Source organism: Vigna angularis, chromosome 8 (genome assembly GCF_016808095.1).
Source record: "Vigna angularis cultivar LongXiaoDou No.4 chromosome 8, ASM1680809v1, whole genome shotgun sequence".
Taxonomy (NCBI): domain Eukaryota; kingdom Viridiplantae; phylum Streptophyta; class Magnoliopsida; order Fabales; family Fabaceae; genus Vigna; species Vigna angularis.
The window spans coordinates 6,166,297-6,182,658 of NC_068977.1; the positions used below are offsets into that span (position 1 = coordinate 6,166,297).

General features: G+C 32.2%; 2 protein-coding genes across 3 annotated transcripts; one reads left to right on the forward strand and one right to left on the reverse strand.

Moving 5' to 3' along the window:
- Positions 1 to 307: 307 nt before the first annotated feature.
- On the forward strand, positions 308 to 9,691 carry LOC108345661 (probable ubiquitin conjugation factor E4). Of its 2 annotated transcripts, XM_017584318.2 has the most exons (16): positions 308 to 1,364; positions 3,314 to 3,518; positions 3,711 to 3,862; positions 3,951 to 4,242; positions 4,390 to 4,542; positions 5,962 to 6,165; positions 6,260 to 6,372; positions 6,504 to 6,618; positions 7,080 to 7,169; positions 7,256 to 7,459; positions 7,539 to 7,634; positions 7,774 to 7,896; positions 8,536 to 8,628; positions 8,732 to 8,896; positions 9,139 to 9,228; positions 9,338 to 9,691. In XM_017584318.2, the coding sequence occupies exons 1-16, from the start codon at positions 511 to 513 to the stop codon at positions 9,515 to 9,517; spliced, it is 3,129 nt and encodes a 1,042-aa protein (XP_017439807.1). In that variant the 5' UTR covers positions 308 to 510; the 3' UTR covers positions 9,518 to 9,691. The 2 variants fall into 2 exon arrangements, with proteins under 2 accessions (XP_017439807.1, XP_052722945.1); XM_052866985.1 differs by lacking the exons at positions 3,711 to 3,862; positions 3,951 to 4,242 and having other exon boundaries at positions 309 to 1,364.
- Positions 9,692 to 14,577: 4,886 nt separating this feature from the next.
- LOC108344529 (F-box/kelch-repeat protein At3g23880) lies at positions 14,578 to 15,690 on the reverse strand. The gene has a single exon (XM_017582959.2). It carries the CDS (start codon positions 15,688 to 15,690, stop codon positions 14,578 to 14,580), a length of 1,113 nt encoding a protein of 370 aa, XP_017438448.2.
- Between the last annotated feature and the right edge of the window lie 672 nt (positions 15,691 to 16,362).

Below are 16,362 nucleotides of genomic sequence, written 5' to 3' on the forward strand. Positions count from 1 at the left end.
AAAGAGAAGTTATATTGCTTGTACATGAATATTAAACTAAATTTGTCTCTCAATTTATATATCTCTAACCTATTTCCAAATAGTTATTTCATATGTTGTTTTACCTAATACTTTAAATAGTTAATTAATTTAATTATGAGTATCTATCTGACCATAGAATGAATGCTCTGGATTAAGATATTAACTAAAGTTATACCATAATTTTAAATTTGTTCCAAATTAATCAAAACCCTTTCAAAAGGTTGGTTTGAGGAAAACATATCATGAAACTACATCGTTTCCTTGCATATATATACAAGGAACCTTCTTTGTTCCTCTCTCAAAATCTAAGCCAAACCACGTTCATTTCTCAACCCTTCTCTTTCACTCTCACTCAACATTAAGATCTTTTTCTCTCCCACTTTCCCTCTCTTTCTCGAGAAAATAGAGAAGAAAATCGAAACCCCAATTTCAATTTCAATACCATTTTCAATTTCAGTTTCGTTTGGATTACTCCGATAGCTTCAATTCATGGCTGCGACAAAACCCCAACGCACTCCACAGGAAGTGGAGGACATTATCATCCGCAAAATCTTCCTCGTCTCCATAACAGAAATCGAGAAGACAAGCGCAACGGATTCAAGAATCGTGTATTTGGAACTAACAGCTGCGGAGATTCTCAGCGAAGGGAAGGAGCTTCGCCTCTCGCGGGATTCAATGGAGAGGGTTTTGATTGACCGTCTCTCCGGAGACTTTTCTTCCACCACCGGTGAAGCCAGTGAGACACCGTTCCAGTACCTCATCGGATGCTACCACCGGGCGCACGAGGAGGGGAAGAAAATTGCGAACATGAAGGACAAGAGCTTGCGCTCGGAGATGGAGGCGGTGGTGAGGCAGGCTAAGAAGCTCTGTGTCAACTACTGCCGGATTCATTTAGCCAATCCCGAGCTCTTTCCGAGCCGGAATTCGGCGGGTACCGACGCCAAATCGCCTCTACTGCCGCTGATTTTTGCGGAGGTAGGCGGCGGAAGCGTGTTCGGGGGCGGCGGTGGCGGGGTCAAGAGTCCGCCGGGGTTTCTGGAGGAGCTTTTCAGGGACCCGGACTTTGACAGCTTGGACCTGATTCTGAAGGGGTTGTATGAAGAGTTGAGAGGGAGCGTTATGAATGTGTCTGCTCTGGGGAATTTTCAGGATTCTCTGAGGGCTTTGTTGTATTTGGTTAGGTTTCCCTTTGGTGCCAAGTCGCTTGTGAATCACGAGTGGTGGATTCCCAAAGGGGTTTATGTGAATGGCCGTGCTATTGAAATGACCAGCATTTTGGGTCCGTTTTTCCATATTAGTGCTCTTCCTGATCAGGCGTTTTTCAAGGGCCAGCCTGATGTTGGGTGAGCTTAAGAGTGTGACTTTAGGTTTTGTGAAATTCATGTTGACTGGTTTTATTAGTCTTCTTGCTTTTCTCATTGTATGCATTGGTGAGAGCAGCCGAAGAGAGTAACATTCATGTGATTGCTTGGTTTCATTTTTGAAAACTTGATTAAGAGTATACCTGATTAGTTTAGCAAATTTGGTTAGAGTGTAAATTGGATGTGCTTCTCTATTCTATGTTTTGGGTTAATGGAATAGAAACAATGGTTATGTTGGTCCTTTTCGGTGAATAATTGTTCTACAGTAATGAAGGAAAACACAAGGATATCCTCGCTTTGGACCTTGAGAAGTATTACTTCGGCAGTTTCTTTAGTCTTCAAGCTTCTTAATTTTTAAGATGTGATACGACTTCTGCTTTTAAAAAACCTTGAGAAGGTCTTTATTTTTTTTCTGTGTGTTTAGCTGATAAGTGGTAATTTCCCTACTCCGGCAATAAGAAAACATGAAAATAACACTGGAAAATTCACTTAATTGATACATTGATTGATAATTACATTTAATTGCCATTATGGATTACCTTCATTTATCATCCTGTATTTAGCTCCTTCCTTGAATAAAGGACTACAATATGGTACTGTAACTAATCTCTCGTCCTTTGTCATTCTGAACTACAGTACTTGAGACTTGAAATTCAATTTGGCTTTGTGCCTTGGAGTTCAAACATAGAATGATATACTTGGTGTAATGTTTAATGAAGAGATATCAAAGGAAAAGACAAAGAAAGATGTACACACGGTCTTCTTTGATTTGAAAAAGGCATTTGATTGAATGCTAGGAGAGATTTTGTGGAAGCCCTAGACAAGAAAGGAGTTTGTATGAGCAATCAAGGTCATTTATGATGTTGAGGGGGTCAATACTTGGCTGATAGGAGGCTAGTGGATTTTCCTATAGCCATAGGGTACAGCAATTGTAAATTTGATCTCTTTATCATATTCTAATTATAAAATCCAAGACCCAATGCCTAGATGTATGCTTTTTGACTGTAGACAATATATGTTGGTTAGAGAATCAGTGAAGAAAATAAATGGGAAGTTAAAGGTGTGGACTGAAGCTCTGGAAGATCATGGATTTTGCATAAGTAGAAATAAGATAGAATATATAAAATGTAAGTTTGGTTAGAGACACAACAACCAGGGGCCACTGTGTATATGTTAGCCCAAGTCACATGATTTAAGTATCTGGGTTTCATTATGAAGGATGATGGAGACTGAAATGGAAAATCTAAATCATAGGAGATTTTAGTGGGTTTATAAAAGGGGGAGGAGTGCATCAGGTGTTTTTTGTAATAAAAAAGTACCACTCAAGTTTTTAGAAAACTTTACCACATTGCCATAAGTGTTATGATGCTGTACGGAACTGAAATTTGGGCATTAAAAAGCCAACACAAGAATAATCTTAATTGAGTAGAAATGAAAGTGTTGGATTCTGAGTCAGCTTAATAGACAATATGTGAATAGGATGAATGCCTTTCGCAAATGTTGAGATAGGACTTATTATTATAGATAGAAAGGGTAGTGTTGTCTTGTCATACATGGTTTCTAATGCAGAGGAGTTAGAAACGCCGAAGCCTAAGTAAGAGGAGTTAGATTAGGTGGTGGGTAGTACTGTTGTCAGAGACAAGAGGAGAGAATTACAATGTAGATCAAGAATTTATATTTTGACATAATTTATGTCTAACCATCATGGCACCCTTTGATTCATGCTGCCAGTTTCACTTAATGGGAAAATGCTCTGTTGTTTATATGCAATCCTATATTCTTGTTCCACTTCTTGCGTACTGTTTCTCTATTAAAGTCTGTATGTTTACCTCATGAACCCTAGTTCCGAGACTTATTTGAATGGGATACTTAATTCTTTATTATTTAATCACTCTCCCTTTTTAACAATTTTTTTCCCCTTTGAAATCCAGGCAACAGTGTTTTTCTGATGCATCAACTAGGCGACCAGCTGATTTGTTATCTTCATTTTCGACTATTAAAACTGTCATGAACAACTTATATGATGGGCTAGCTGAAGTTATGCTCATCCTTCTTAAAAGTACAGATACTCGTGAAAGAGTACTTGAGTATCTTGCGGAGGTGATCAATATAAATGCATCCAGGGCTCATATACAGGTAACTTTCTTTCTTATAGGCAAGATAAATTGTGCTCAATTGGTTAGTTCTTATTTTGTTTAATTTTTTGTCGCATTCCTTGTCATCATATTCATGCTAAAGTTTACATTTTTTAACTTGTACTTGTTCTTTTGTTGCAAGTCTTTTGACAATATATGACCTTTATTTATTATTTTATTTTATGAAAAACAGGTTGACCCTATTACTTGTGCAAGTTCAGGCACCTTTGTAAATCTCAGTGCTGTCATGCTTCGTCTATGTGAGCCATTTTTAGATGCAAATTTAACAAAAAGGGATAAAATTGATGCAAAATATGTACATTACTCAAATCGCTTGAAGATAAGGTGAGGGCTTGTGTTGTGGATATTAAAACTCTCACGGAAGTTTAATGTATCTACCTATTGGTAACTTTTGGTCATGATTTTATTTTAGTGGGTTGACTGCTCTTCATGCATCATCAGAAGAAGTTGCTGAATGGCTTAATAGTAAAAACCCAGCTAAGACTGGGTCAACCAATCAATATAATGATGATCAGAAACGCTTACAACAATCCCAAGAGGCCAGTAGTTCTGGTAGTAATAATGCTGGTGAGCTCTCAAATGAAAATTCTGCACCAGCTGAAAAGACGAAATATTCATTTATTTGCGAATGCTTCTTTATGACCGCAAGAGTGCTCAACTTGGGCCTTTTAAAAGCATTTTCTGACTTCAAACATTTAGTTCAGGTAATCACATGTATGTCTAGTAAAGTTGGAAGGTGTTGGTATTATTTTATGGGGGCTCACTGTTATTGCTACCTTACTGTTCATTTGGTTTGAATGATTTTTTCGAAAGTTACATAGGTATAAACGCTGTAGTCATATTATATACAGGATATATCTAGGTGTGAAGATGCTCTATCCACACTTAAAGCCATGCAGGAGCGGGCACCCACTCCTCAGGCAGAATTGGATATAAATCGACTTGAGAAAGAAATGGAGTTGTATTCACAGGAAAAATTTTGTTATGAAGCTCAGATTTTGAGGGTTGGTCCTTTTTCTTACTGCTTTGAAGTTTCTTTATTGTTATCTATGTTAGCACATGTCCCTATATGAAAACAATATAAGTTGCTTATGTGTTTGTATTTTGTGTCTTTTGGGGGAGGGGGTGTGGGGTTGAGAAAATTAATTACCTTGCTTAGCTTTATTGTTTCTGTAGCAATTAGTAGTTGTAAATCTATTATTATATATAGTATATACAGGTCTTAATCTGCTACAGAAGTAATCTTTTGCAAGGTTACTACATCTGGTATTGTCTCCACGAGCATAGATCTGTGCTATAGTATAAATAAGACTAAATGTGCACCGTGCTGTTTGCTTAGACTACCGTTTTAAAAGGTTTCTTTAAGATCCTTCTCTCTCCATGTGCTAGTGAGGATCTGTTTCTAAATGCGAAACACCAATTTTCTCCTTTTCAGCCTTGTCCTTTTTCCTGTAATTGGCTATGACTTCTCTTTTCCAGTAGTCTTGTAAAACAGTCAGCTTGAATGACCTTCTAGCATATGTATTTACTGAACTCTGTCAAGGACTCAAGGGTTTTCAAATTAGTTACATCTATAACAAGCTGCACATATGTTTTTTATGCTCTTTAATGGAGAGTTTGTAGTATTCTACAGATGTACTCTTCTGCTAAACCTTTTGCTACTGGATGTACTTAGACCTATGCAACTTATAAATTTGTTTGGTGTTGTTTATCTGTTGCTTGTCACAAATGAGCTTCTTTTTCTACTTTTTTCTTACAGAAGCGTTTCTTAATTTTCTTTTTGTGAAATTTGGGGAGTGGTGGAACTTATGCCCTTTTATTCCCTAGCATAGAAACACCTACTTCAACATGGATACAATATGACACATACACAGGGATATAGATGATTATAAAAAAGACACAACATAGGTGTGATTTTTCCTTTTATATATGAAGGCTATCTATTTGAAAACATCTCTATGAAATATGAGATCCTAACTAGGTCGGCACCCTAAAGCTGAACAGTCACTTGCTGTCAAGAGGGCACAACATTGGTGTAAATACAATATATAACATTAAGATAGTATACAAATTGTAAATCAGAAGATAAAATTCATGTTTTAAAATGATCATGAATCTTATAGACACATTAGAATTCTAAAATTTATCCAGTTATTGTTGTTTTCCTATCACTATTGATGTAAAAAAGATGCAACCAAAGCTTTTGAAAGTGCCCATTTAGTGACCAACATTTGATACGTTTAACTTGATGATTACATTCTAAGGATTAGGTTATACTAAATTAAATGTTCACTGGTATTTGATCCTTGATTTGTCAAACATGAGGTAGACAAGTTCTTGTTATTTTTAAGTGTTCTTTCTGAATTGCAAGTTGAAATTTAAATATTCTGATTTTGAATTATTGGCTTCACATTTTTTCGTAGGATAACACACTTATTCAAAATGCACTTTCTTTCTACCGCTTGATGATTGTTTGGTTGGTTGGCTTGGTGGGTGGTTTCAATATGCCTCTACCACCAACTTGCCCTATGGAATTTGCTACCATGCCTGAACATTTTGTGGAAGATGCCATGGAACTTCTAATATTTGCTTCCCGGATTCCAAAGGCCTTAGATGGAGTTGTGCTGGTAGACTTCACCTCAAAAGTGTTTTTTTCTTGGATTAATTCTTTCTCCCAAAATCTTGTTATGCAATGTAATGAGAATTTTTATTGTTCTGCAGGATGAATTTATGAATTTTATAATTATGTTCATGGCCAGCCCTGAATTTATTAAAAACCCATACCTGAGAGCAAAGATGGTTGAAGTTCTGAACTGCTGGATGCCTCGTAGGAGGTAACTGGTGTCTTTCTTTAGCGTAAAACTGGAAAATTTGCTTATCATCATCATTGTATTGTGAACATTTGTTTATTCTTTAAGCTATAATTGAGTACATTTGTTCTTCCTGTGCTATTCCCTTTCTACAGTGGCTCATCTGCAACAGCCACTCTATTTGAAGGCCACCAACTCTCTCTTGAGTATCTTGTGAGGAATCTTCTTAAACTTTATGTTGACATTGAGTTCACTGGTTCTCACACACAGGTTAGTCTGCATTTTAAGACTATTGGTCGCATGGCCAACCTATTTTTCCCCTAATGCTTTCAATTTCTAGATTAAGTTAAAGAGAATAAAGTCAAGTTGTTTGGAAATCTCACCTCTCTTGATTGTGTTGAAACTTAAGCTTGATTGTCAAAATGGGGACTATGTTAGTGTTTTTGTTTTAACTTTATGATGACTTAAGATGGATAATAATAATGTTTCGTTGAAATCCTATGCATGTGATTGATTAGCCAGTGAGAGGAACTTCTGAGCTGTATTTCAAACTGCACCAATTTTTTATATGATTAATATTATGCCCCTGTTAATATTTCCTATATTATTTATATTTTGATATCCGATATATGTGTTAAATATCATGGGTTTCAGTATTTAATCATTATCCTTTTGGGGTTGTTTAATACAAGACCGTGCTGATTATTATAGTTGTCACTTGTCCGTTACAGTTCTATGACAAGTTTAATATCCGCCACAATATTGCGGAACTCCTCGAATACCTGTGGCAAGTCCCTAGTCATCGAAATGCTTGGAGACAGGTAACTAATGAAAGATATTTAAATATTTTTATGTCTTACACTATGCTCAACTTATCTAGTTTGTTCTGGAACTATTTTTCTTCCAGATTGCTAAGGAGGAGGAAAAGGGTGTCTATCTGAATTTCTTGAACTTTCTGATCAATGATAGTATTTATCTTCTGGATGAAAGTTTGAAAAAAATTCTTGAGCTAAAAGAATTGGAGGCTGAGATGTCTAATACGGTTGAGTGGGAGCAACGACCAGTTCAAGAGAGGCAGGAGAGGACCCGGTTATTCCATTCTCAAGAAAATGTCTGTTGACATTTTGTTTAAATATATAATTTTGTATTCCTTGTTTATCTAACCATTTTAATGCTGGATTCTTTTATAGATCATTCGAATAGATATGAAGTTGGCAAACGAAGATGTGAGCATGCTTGCATTTACTTCAGAACAGATTACTGCTCCGTTCCTACTTCCTGAGATGGTATTTTCTCTCTCTTTCAAACCATGGCTGGTTATGAATCTCATCATCTCATAAAATAGTTTGTGGCCTAACTATGATGTTCCTTTAATATTTTCATCTTCTAATGGCAAGTTTAATCTTATTTTCCCACCTTTTCAAGGTTGAGAGAGTGGCTAGCATGCTCAATTACTTCCTGCTGCAATTGGTTGGTCCGCAAAGAAAATCACTTAGTCTGAAGGATCCTGAGAAATATGAATTTCGTCCAAAGCATTTACTAAAACAGGTTGGCATCAATTATATTTCAAAAACATTTGAATGATTTTTTAGTGGTGAGTAATTATGACAGGAAGGATGCTATGCTATCCTCTGTAATCTGTAGAATTAGTCTAACATTCTTGTAGTAGGATTGATTCTAAAAGTGTTATATTTACATCTTCATTACTCTGAGAAATTTGAATAACTTCAATTTTGGACGACCAATGATACAGTTTTGACTTTTGTGCTGGTGATGTTAAAAGCCCGCTTAAATGACTTGGAGATATGACATCATTCTCTTGCCCTACTCCACAGCTAGGCTTTTGTGGAGATTTGGTTCTTAATATGACAGTGGTTAGGAGTTCTCTTAAGATGCATAGCAGCTTAAGCTTGGCCCAATATGTTCCCATTCTTCACAACTCAACAATCATTTTGGTTCTCTAAGGATGCAATTGTTATTCTTTGGTCCTTCAACAATAAATACATTAAAATAATTCTTCATTGTTGATTTTGCAAGCAAATTGCTCTTTAAACTGTTATTTGATGTCAAATATGGTCATTTGATGGATTCGACATAAAAAATGGACATTGACAGTGACACAAATATATTGGTACTAAGCTTGATTTTTCAAAGCAAACTACTTGACTTCAGTGTATTTATTCGCAGATTGTGCACATATACGTTCATCTGGCTAGGGGTGACACGAATTCCATCTTCCCATCTGTCATCTCAAGGGATGGTCGATCATACAATGATCAGGCAAGTTTGTGGGACTTTTGATATATTGCATATTGTTATCAAGAAATTTTTTTGTTTGTGTATTCCCATAAGCTAATTTAAACGGACTGGTGTTTCGCTACAGTTGTTTAGTGCTGCAGCCGATGTCCTTCACAGAATTGGTGAGGACGGGAGAATTATACAGGAATTTATTCAACTTGGTGCTAAAGCTAAAGTTGCTGCTTCGGAGGCCATGGATGCTGAAGCTACTCTAGGAGAAATACCGGAGGAATTCCTTGATCCGATTCAAGTGGGTTTTCCACTTCTTTCTGTCTGTTAAACATGTTTTTCCTTTTTTTGCCGGGTCGGAGCATCACTTAGTGAATAATTGATTTGCCAAAGTGTAAAGTTTGATAGCATCTACATACATAATTACTTTTCGTTTTTATTCGGAAAAATTGCTTTCTTTATTTCAGAAGCTCTAAAATTTGTTGGAACTTTGAATAGAAAGATAAGCTAATTCTGACGCATCATACATGTTGTGCATTGCAGTACACTTTGATGAAGGATCCAGTAATTTTGCCTTCTTCAAGGACCACGGTTGATCGTCCTGTTATTCAGAGGCATCTTCTTAGTGATAGTGTAAGTGTATACCTATCATCATCCTTTGTTCCTTCTCGTTTTTTCTTGTTCAGATAGAGAAAGTGGTCCCTTCCTTGGTTTATGCTTTTCCGTTTGGTTGTTTGTGCAGACTGACCCCTTCAACCGTTCTCATCTTACTGCGGATATGTTGATTCCCAATGTTGAGCTAAAAGCAAGAATTGAGGAGTTTGTGAGGTCTCAAGAAATGAAAAAACACGGTGAAGGGCTAAGCCTACAGAGTAACAAGGACACAATTCAGACTACAAATGGGGAAATGTTGATTGATTAGGAAAATATCTCGAATTTCCTATAATGGATTTGTGCCATGCACATAAAGTTCAATGTTGAACCTTAATTTCATCGTATTCAATCTTTTTTCGAAAATATTAAGCTATTATTAGAAGTTGAAGCTGTAAAAATATTTGGAAGGGTTAATGTAAAGCAGTCATCCAATTGAATACCACGATATCTATATATATACACACACACACACACACGGAGGTAGAAAGTAAGATATTCTCAAACCTTGTTACCTCTTTAGCTTTGATTAATGCACTAAATAGTTTTTCCAAAATTGAGTTATATTAAATTTAGTCTCAAACTATACAACAATTATTTTAAGAGAAACAAATGGCTGTCATTTCAATTATTAATGTTACAAATTGACATTCATTCAGTATTGAAATTATAATTGTAGAGACTAGTGAAAACATAGCAAAAACACATGTGTATTTGTGTGTATGAATTTTTAAAAATATTTATTATGAACAAATATTCGTTTGTACATATGTTTCAAAAAATATACATTAATTTTCTTAAAAGAAATATGATAAACTATTTAATGAACTTTTTTAATTTTGTATAAAACACATTATACATAATTTTTTCAACTTTAAAGAATTGAAAACAAAAAGTACTGTAATGTATGTATGACACATTAATAATATATAATGTAGTATGAAATATTGAATAAATAAGGGTTAAATATGTTTTTGGTCCTTTAATTTTTAATGAAAATTAGAATTAGTCTCTCTTCAAAACTTTGGTCTAATTTAGTCCCTAAACTTTAGAAATGTGTGAATTTAGTCCTTTTAACCAAATTTTGTTAACTTTATTTGATGTTTCAAGTGCGTTTCATGATAGCATTTGAATTGTTTATACCGTTTGACACATTTTTGCTTCAATGTTAACTGAGAAATGCATTTGAAACATCAAATAAAGTTAACGAAATTTGGTTAAAAGGATTAAATTCACACATTTCTAAAGTTTGAGGACTAAATTAGTCAAAAGTTTTAAACAGGGACTAATTCCAATTTTCAGTAAAAGTTAAGGGATCAAAAATATATTTAACCCAATAAATAAGCATAATTTCACATAGGTAATATTTATTTTTTAAACTATTTTATTTTATTATTTTATTTATTATCATGGTGCTATATTATATTAATGTCTCAGTAAATCTAAATATTCAATTTTAATTTTTAAAATTCAATAAATTATGATGTCTTCTATAAAAAAAATAAAAAAAACTCCTTCAAAAATAAATAATATTTTTATTTATTATTTTTACGTAAACTCAATTGTTACATAATATTTCTGTTATATATATATATATTAACAAAATTATTTACTTCTAATAAATGACACCAAAGTTGAAAGATATGCTGAAAATCAATTTTTATTTGATTTTCTAATTAAAACAAATTTAAGAATGATACTTATTCGATTTTCCAATTAAAAAGAATTTTAAAAATAATACATTCAGTTTTACATCATATATGTAAAGATATATTTACTTTTTTTAACAAAAATAAATTTATTATATATCAACTTACTCAATTTACAAATATTAATAATTTATATTATAATATAAATATTTAAAAAATGTAAAAACACACGCACGACAGGTTATAATAAATAATATTTGGATTAATATATAAAATAATATAATAAAACAGTTTAAGAAACAAATATTTTACTGTCTTACATATGTGTGAAATTATAATTATTTATTCAATATTTTGTACTACATTACATAGTATTATACATTACATTATATTTTATTCCAAATTTTTTAAAACTATAGAATTTATGGATGATGTACTCTATACAAAATTAAGAAAACTTATTGAAAAACATATTATGTCTTTTTAACAAAATTAATATATATCCTTTTACAAAAATATAAGTATACAATTAAATATTATACTTTACTCAAAATAAATATATATTTCTATGATTATCACTATCTATTAATTACAATATTATTATCTATTATTATAATATTATAGATATTTAAAAATTGAACATACAGATGGTATGCTAGCTTTATTTTCGCTAATAAAAGTAAAAATAATATATAAATTTTGATTTTAGTATAACAAATAAAAACTACAATCTTATAATACAAACTTAATTCCGTTAATTTTATTAATAATTAATCACTATAATTTTCGTTTTTAATAGTTTTTACATGTGTTTTGTTTTCTTTTTAAAATTTTTAATAGTGTCCTTAATGTGAAGATAAATTAATATTGAGATGTTAAACAAAATTAACAAATAAAAAATGATTTAAGAATGTACACTATAGTTTTTATTATACTACAAAAATACTTTAATACTTATTTTCATCCTGTGTTATCATTTATAAATGTAATTAATCGGCCTAAACTTCCATTATCATCATTTGTTTTTCAAATTTATTTTTTAAATAAAAATTTTCAAATAAAAATAATTATTTTATCGATTTTATTGTATTTAAGTGATTTTTTTTAAAATTTTTTTATCTGTTTTTTAATTTCACGGTCTTTTTAAATTTAATCATTTTTAATTAAAAAACTCTTTACAAAATAAATAAAATCTATTTAAAAAATTATTTACGTTAAGTTTTATAATTTATATTTATATATAGAGAGAATATTTACATAATTTTTGTTTTTATTTTATCCTTCATAATATAATTATTAACCAATTTCTTAAAAGATATAATTGTTAACTGAAATATTTTGAAAATTACGTATATCATTGGAACAAAAAACTGAAACAAAATACCAAGAAAACCCTGCATGAACTACTAAGTGCAGATAAACAGAAACACCATGACAATTTGGAACCTTCTTCACAGATACTGGAGATTTGGTTCTTAATATGTTCTCTTAAGATGCACAACCACTCGTGACTTCCATCAATGTGCTATCCGGATAATAGAGTCTAGTATAATAATTTGTATCTTACATAATTTTATCATGAATGAGTTAGGTGTATTAGTATTATGCCTTATTTTTAATATGTTGCATGATAACTCACCCTTACTTGTTTGTGTTTGTATAAATATTTGTGCGATGATCGTATAACATGTGTGTTATACAGGAGTATATGAGAAAATGCCGTCTAATCCAGTACTAGTGAAGAGAGGGGCAGAAGAGTAGTAGAGACGAGTCTGAGTTATCTTTATGAGTGTGAAGTGAAATTTGAATTTAAAAATATGTATTTAGTGTGAAATTCCTTATATTACTGAGTGGATGAATGTATAAATGTTACAATATTTATACTATCTATGAAATAATATCGAGTGTGAGAATTTGGGATGTTACATTAGTTGTAGCAGAGTAATTTGTGAAATTGTACGTTTTTCGTACCTTTTATGAAGAGTTAAGTTTAGGTGATATGACTTGTCATACCTTTCTAAGTTTAGATAATAGAATGAGTGGAGCTAACTAAATGTTTTGAGAACAGAAAACATTTTAGTAAGAGTAACGAGGATGTATACTCATAACTTTATCAGAGATGAATTTCTTTTCTTAATTTTGAAGATTTGAGAAAATAAGAGTTATGCTCTGAGTTTAATTTTCTATAGTGTTCCTTATCTTGCTTTTGTGACAGTGTTGTGTGCTCTATACGGCTAGAGGGATGCTAATATTTTTTTTTATGAATAAATGACTACTAGCTGTATACAAATCTAGTGGTTGCATGAGAGATGTAGGATGTTTGGTTATTCTAGGCTTGCAGTAAAGTTATATTAGTAGTGATGGAAATGAAAATTTGGAGATGGGCTGGTGTTAATGATGATGCTTGGGCATTCTGTGATGCACTACTTCTTGTATGTTAATTTTTCTTTGATATAGTGGTTATACTTTTCAAATGTTTTACTTTTTGTTTTTAGCTTATTTTCAGTTTTTGGTAATAAATTGGATTATTTGATATATATTTGTTTTAATTTTTGCAATTTTAATTTATATAATTTTATCTTTTTGCTTTAGTCATACTTTTCTTTGCAGATATAATTTTTGGTTGATTTTAGTTTTGTTGGATTACATAATTTCAGGGCTTTAATTTGGATATATACTTTGGAGTTGAATTCCCCTTTTATTTTATATTAGAAATTGAGACAGATCATATTAGATCCGCTTTAACTTCATATTTAAGAGGTTATATAAAACCTCTAATGTGCTAAAAACTATATACGGAAATCATTTGTAAAACTTTAGAGTTTTAATATTTGTTAATGTAAAACCAATTTTGAAAGTGTAATCCAAATATAAAAGCTACTTTGGGTCAATACATTTTTTTTTCATAACATAGTTAAATTAAACAAGGGTTTTACTTCTTACATCTTATGGAGGGCTTTTACTTCCTGCACCCCTTTATTACTAGATGCTTTGAATTGTGTAATGTGGACCACATAATTGTTTCATCTAATTTCTGTTTGAATGACTATTATTTTTTTTCTTTCGAAATAAACTATGGTTGTTTTATGTGAATAGTCTTTTTAGTTTCTATTTTATGCACAATATAAACAGGAAAATGAGTTGGGTTATGAATATGGCACTCTTCTGGTTGGATGTGTGCAGTTGAGGATTGATGACTATAATGATACATTTTAATGACTAATTTTAGTGATAAAAAATAATTAATGACTATAATGATAAATTTATAAACTAAAAAATATTTATAATTAAAATAATTATTAAAAAAGGTTAAATAAATACATAGATAAAAGATAATAAACTAAAAGAACACCAAACAACAAAAAAAGATATCAAAAGATTTATTGTTAAGAAACAGATTTGACTTACTCAACAACATAGGTTATCCAACTTCAGAATGACAATTTCAAATCTGTTATGATATCTAGAGGTTAATAAGAATATATATAATTATAATTTATAGGTGTGTTTGTTATTTTTATATCGTATATATTAAAGTAGCCTCCAATCTATCTAAAATTGAACTAATACCAACAAATGAAAAAGGAGAGGTAAACAGAAGGTTAAGAAAATAATGGTTACAGAGGAAATCAAAATAAATAAATTCTGAAACCACTACCATAATTTAACATAAATAAATGTTTCAAATAGGCAAAATCAAGCTTGGAGCATAGTGACACGAGAAGATGAGACTGAAAACTTTCTTGTAGTAACCTTCAGTACGTTCTACCTTATTCTCCTTCAAATTAAAGATAATGATATTGTAAGCCCCAATCTCTGAATATGCGAGAAACAGAAGATCACCCCACATGCACAAAATCTGCAGGTAATCGTAATAAGGAGAGATATTCAGAGTTTCATAACTTACACTTACCAACCAACTCCAAGATCTTTCGTCTCCGACGTCCTTCAATGCAAATACAACAAAGACAGTCCTTTCTTGATCAAAAGAAACACAAAGACAACCATTCAAAACTCCCATAGAAGTAAACTCAGAAGCTTTAGTTTCAGGCACCGACAAATATCTGCAACCATCGTTCTTTAGATCGTACAAAAATATTTGTAGCTCCTCAAATTTCGATTCTTCAAAAGAATATCCTATCCAGTTAATAGTACCGTTCAGAGAGTATCCATTACTGTCAAAAGTGAGAAAAGCCGGAGAGGTCATTATAGTACGTCTCCAGCATACGTCACCCATGCAGTAAACCCACACACTCGTTCGCTGTGTACTACTATCCAAAACCATTGCCACCACCTTGTAACTGTCCCTCCGATCATCGTACCCAAAACCAAAATTTATATCATATTGAACACCAATGCCGTAATTGAGACGCAAGCTTGGTGAAGGTCTGGAGCAAATGTTGGTGGCAGGGTTCCAAAAGCAGACCCAGTGCTCTTCACACTCGTTTGTTGAAAGAGAGTGATGTAGAGAAAGCAAACCGTTGCAAGAACCGAATACATATTTATAGGGTTTGGGGCATCGCAAGATACGACCACAAGAAGATGGTGCAGGGTTTTGGATTAAACAAGGTAAAGAGCGTAAACGAGCCATGAAACATTGACTCTTGTATCTCTGTCTCGCCATTAAGAGGATTTGTGGGTTTCTGGAGGACCTTTCCATGTGCAATTTCACCAAGTAAGGATCGGATATAAGAAATTTCCATGTCTTTGAAACGCACCTGAATCGCATGAGACTCGTCACAGGAAGCCATGACAGAATTTCCAGTATGAGTTCATGAGGGAGTATTCCAGCCATCGCCGTCTTCTTTCCAAAATCCTGTGAGATAGGCTGTGGCAACCTACCCTAACATATAGAGTTTACTCCCATTAGATACCATGCTAACCTGTTCCTCTGAAATTCTTTTTTCATTAACCGGAATACATTGATCATGGAATCTTAATCAGATTTTGAAATCTAGTATTATTTCACAAATCTCATGTTGTTAACAGAATTTTATAGTTGAAGGTATCAGTGAACGGAAATTTAGAATCCAATGTGTATCTTTATATATGATAATATGATAATGTCAAGTGAATTTTACACTCCAATTACCTTTTTCGAATAAGTTCTAAAATTCAATGACTACACCAAAAAAAACAAACAATAAATTTTTTATTTCTATTCACTGATATCTCGATTTACCAAATCAAGTTAATATTATCACAGAATAATATCAAATTTCAAAATTCATTTACATAATTTAGAGAGACAAAATGGAAAGAATAACATGGATGAAGCTCCTTAATCTAACAACAAAATTTTTCATATTTAGAATGAAAATAAAAATAATTTAAATGGTTGATTTTTTTTATTAATTTGAAAAATTCAAATATATTATGATATTATAAAATTATAATCATAAAAGTAAATATAAATAATTTTTACCATAAATGACAACTTTTGTAGATAATTTTTTATTATAAATAG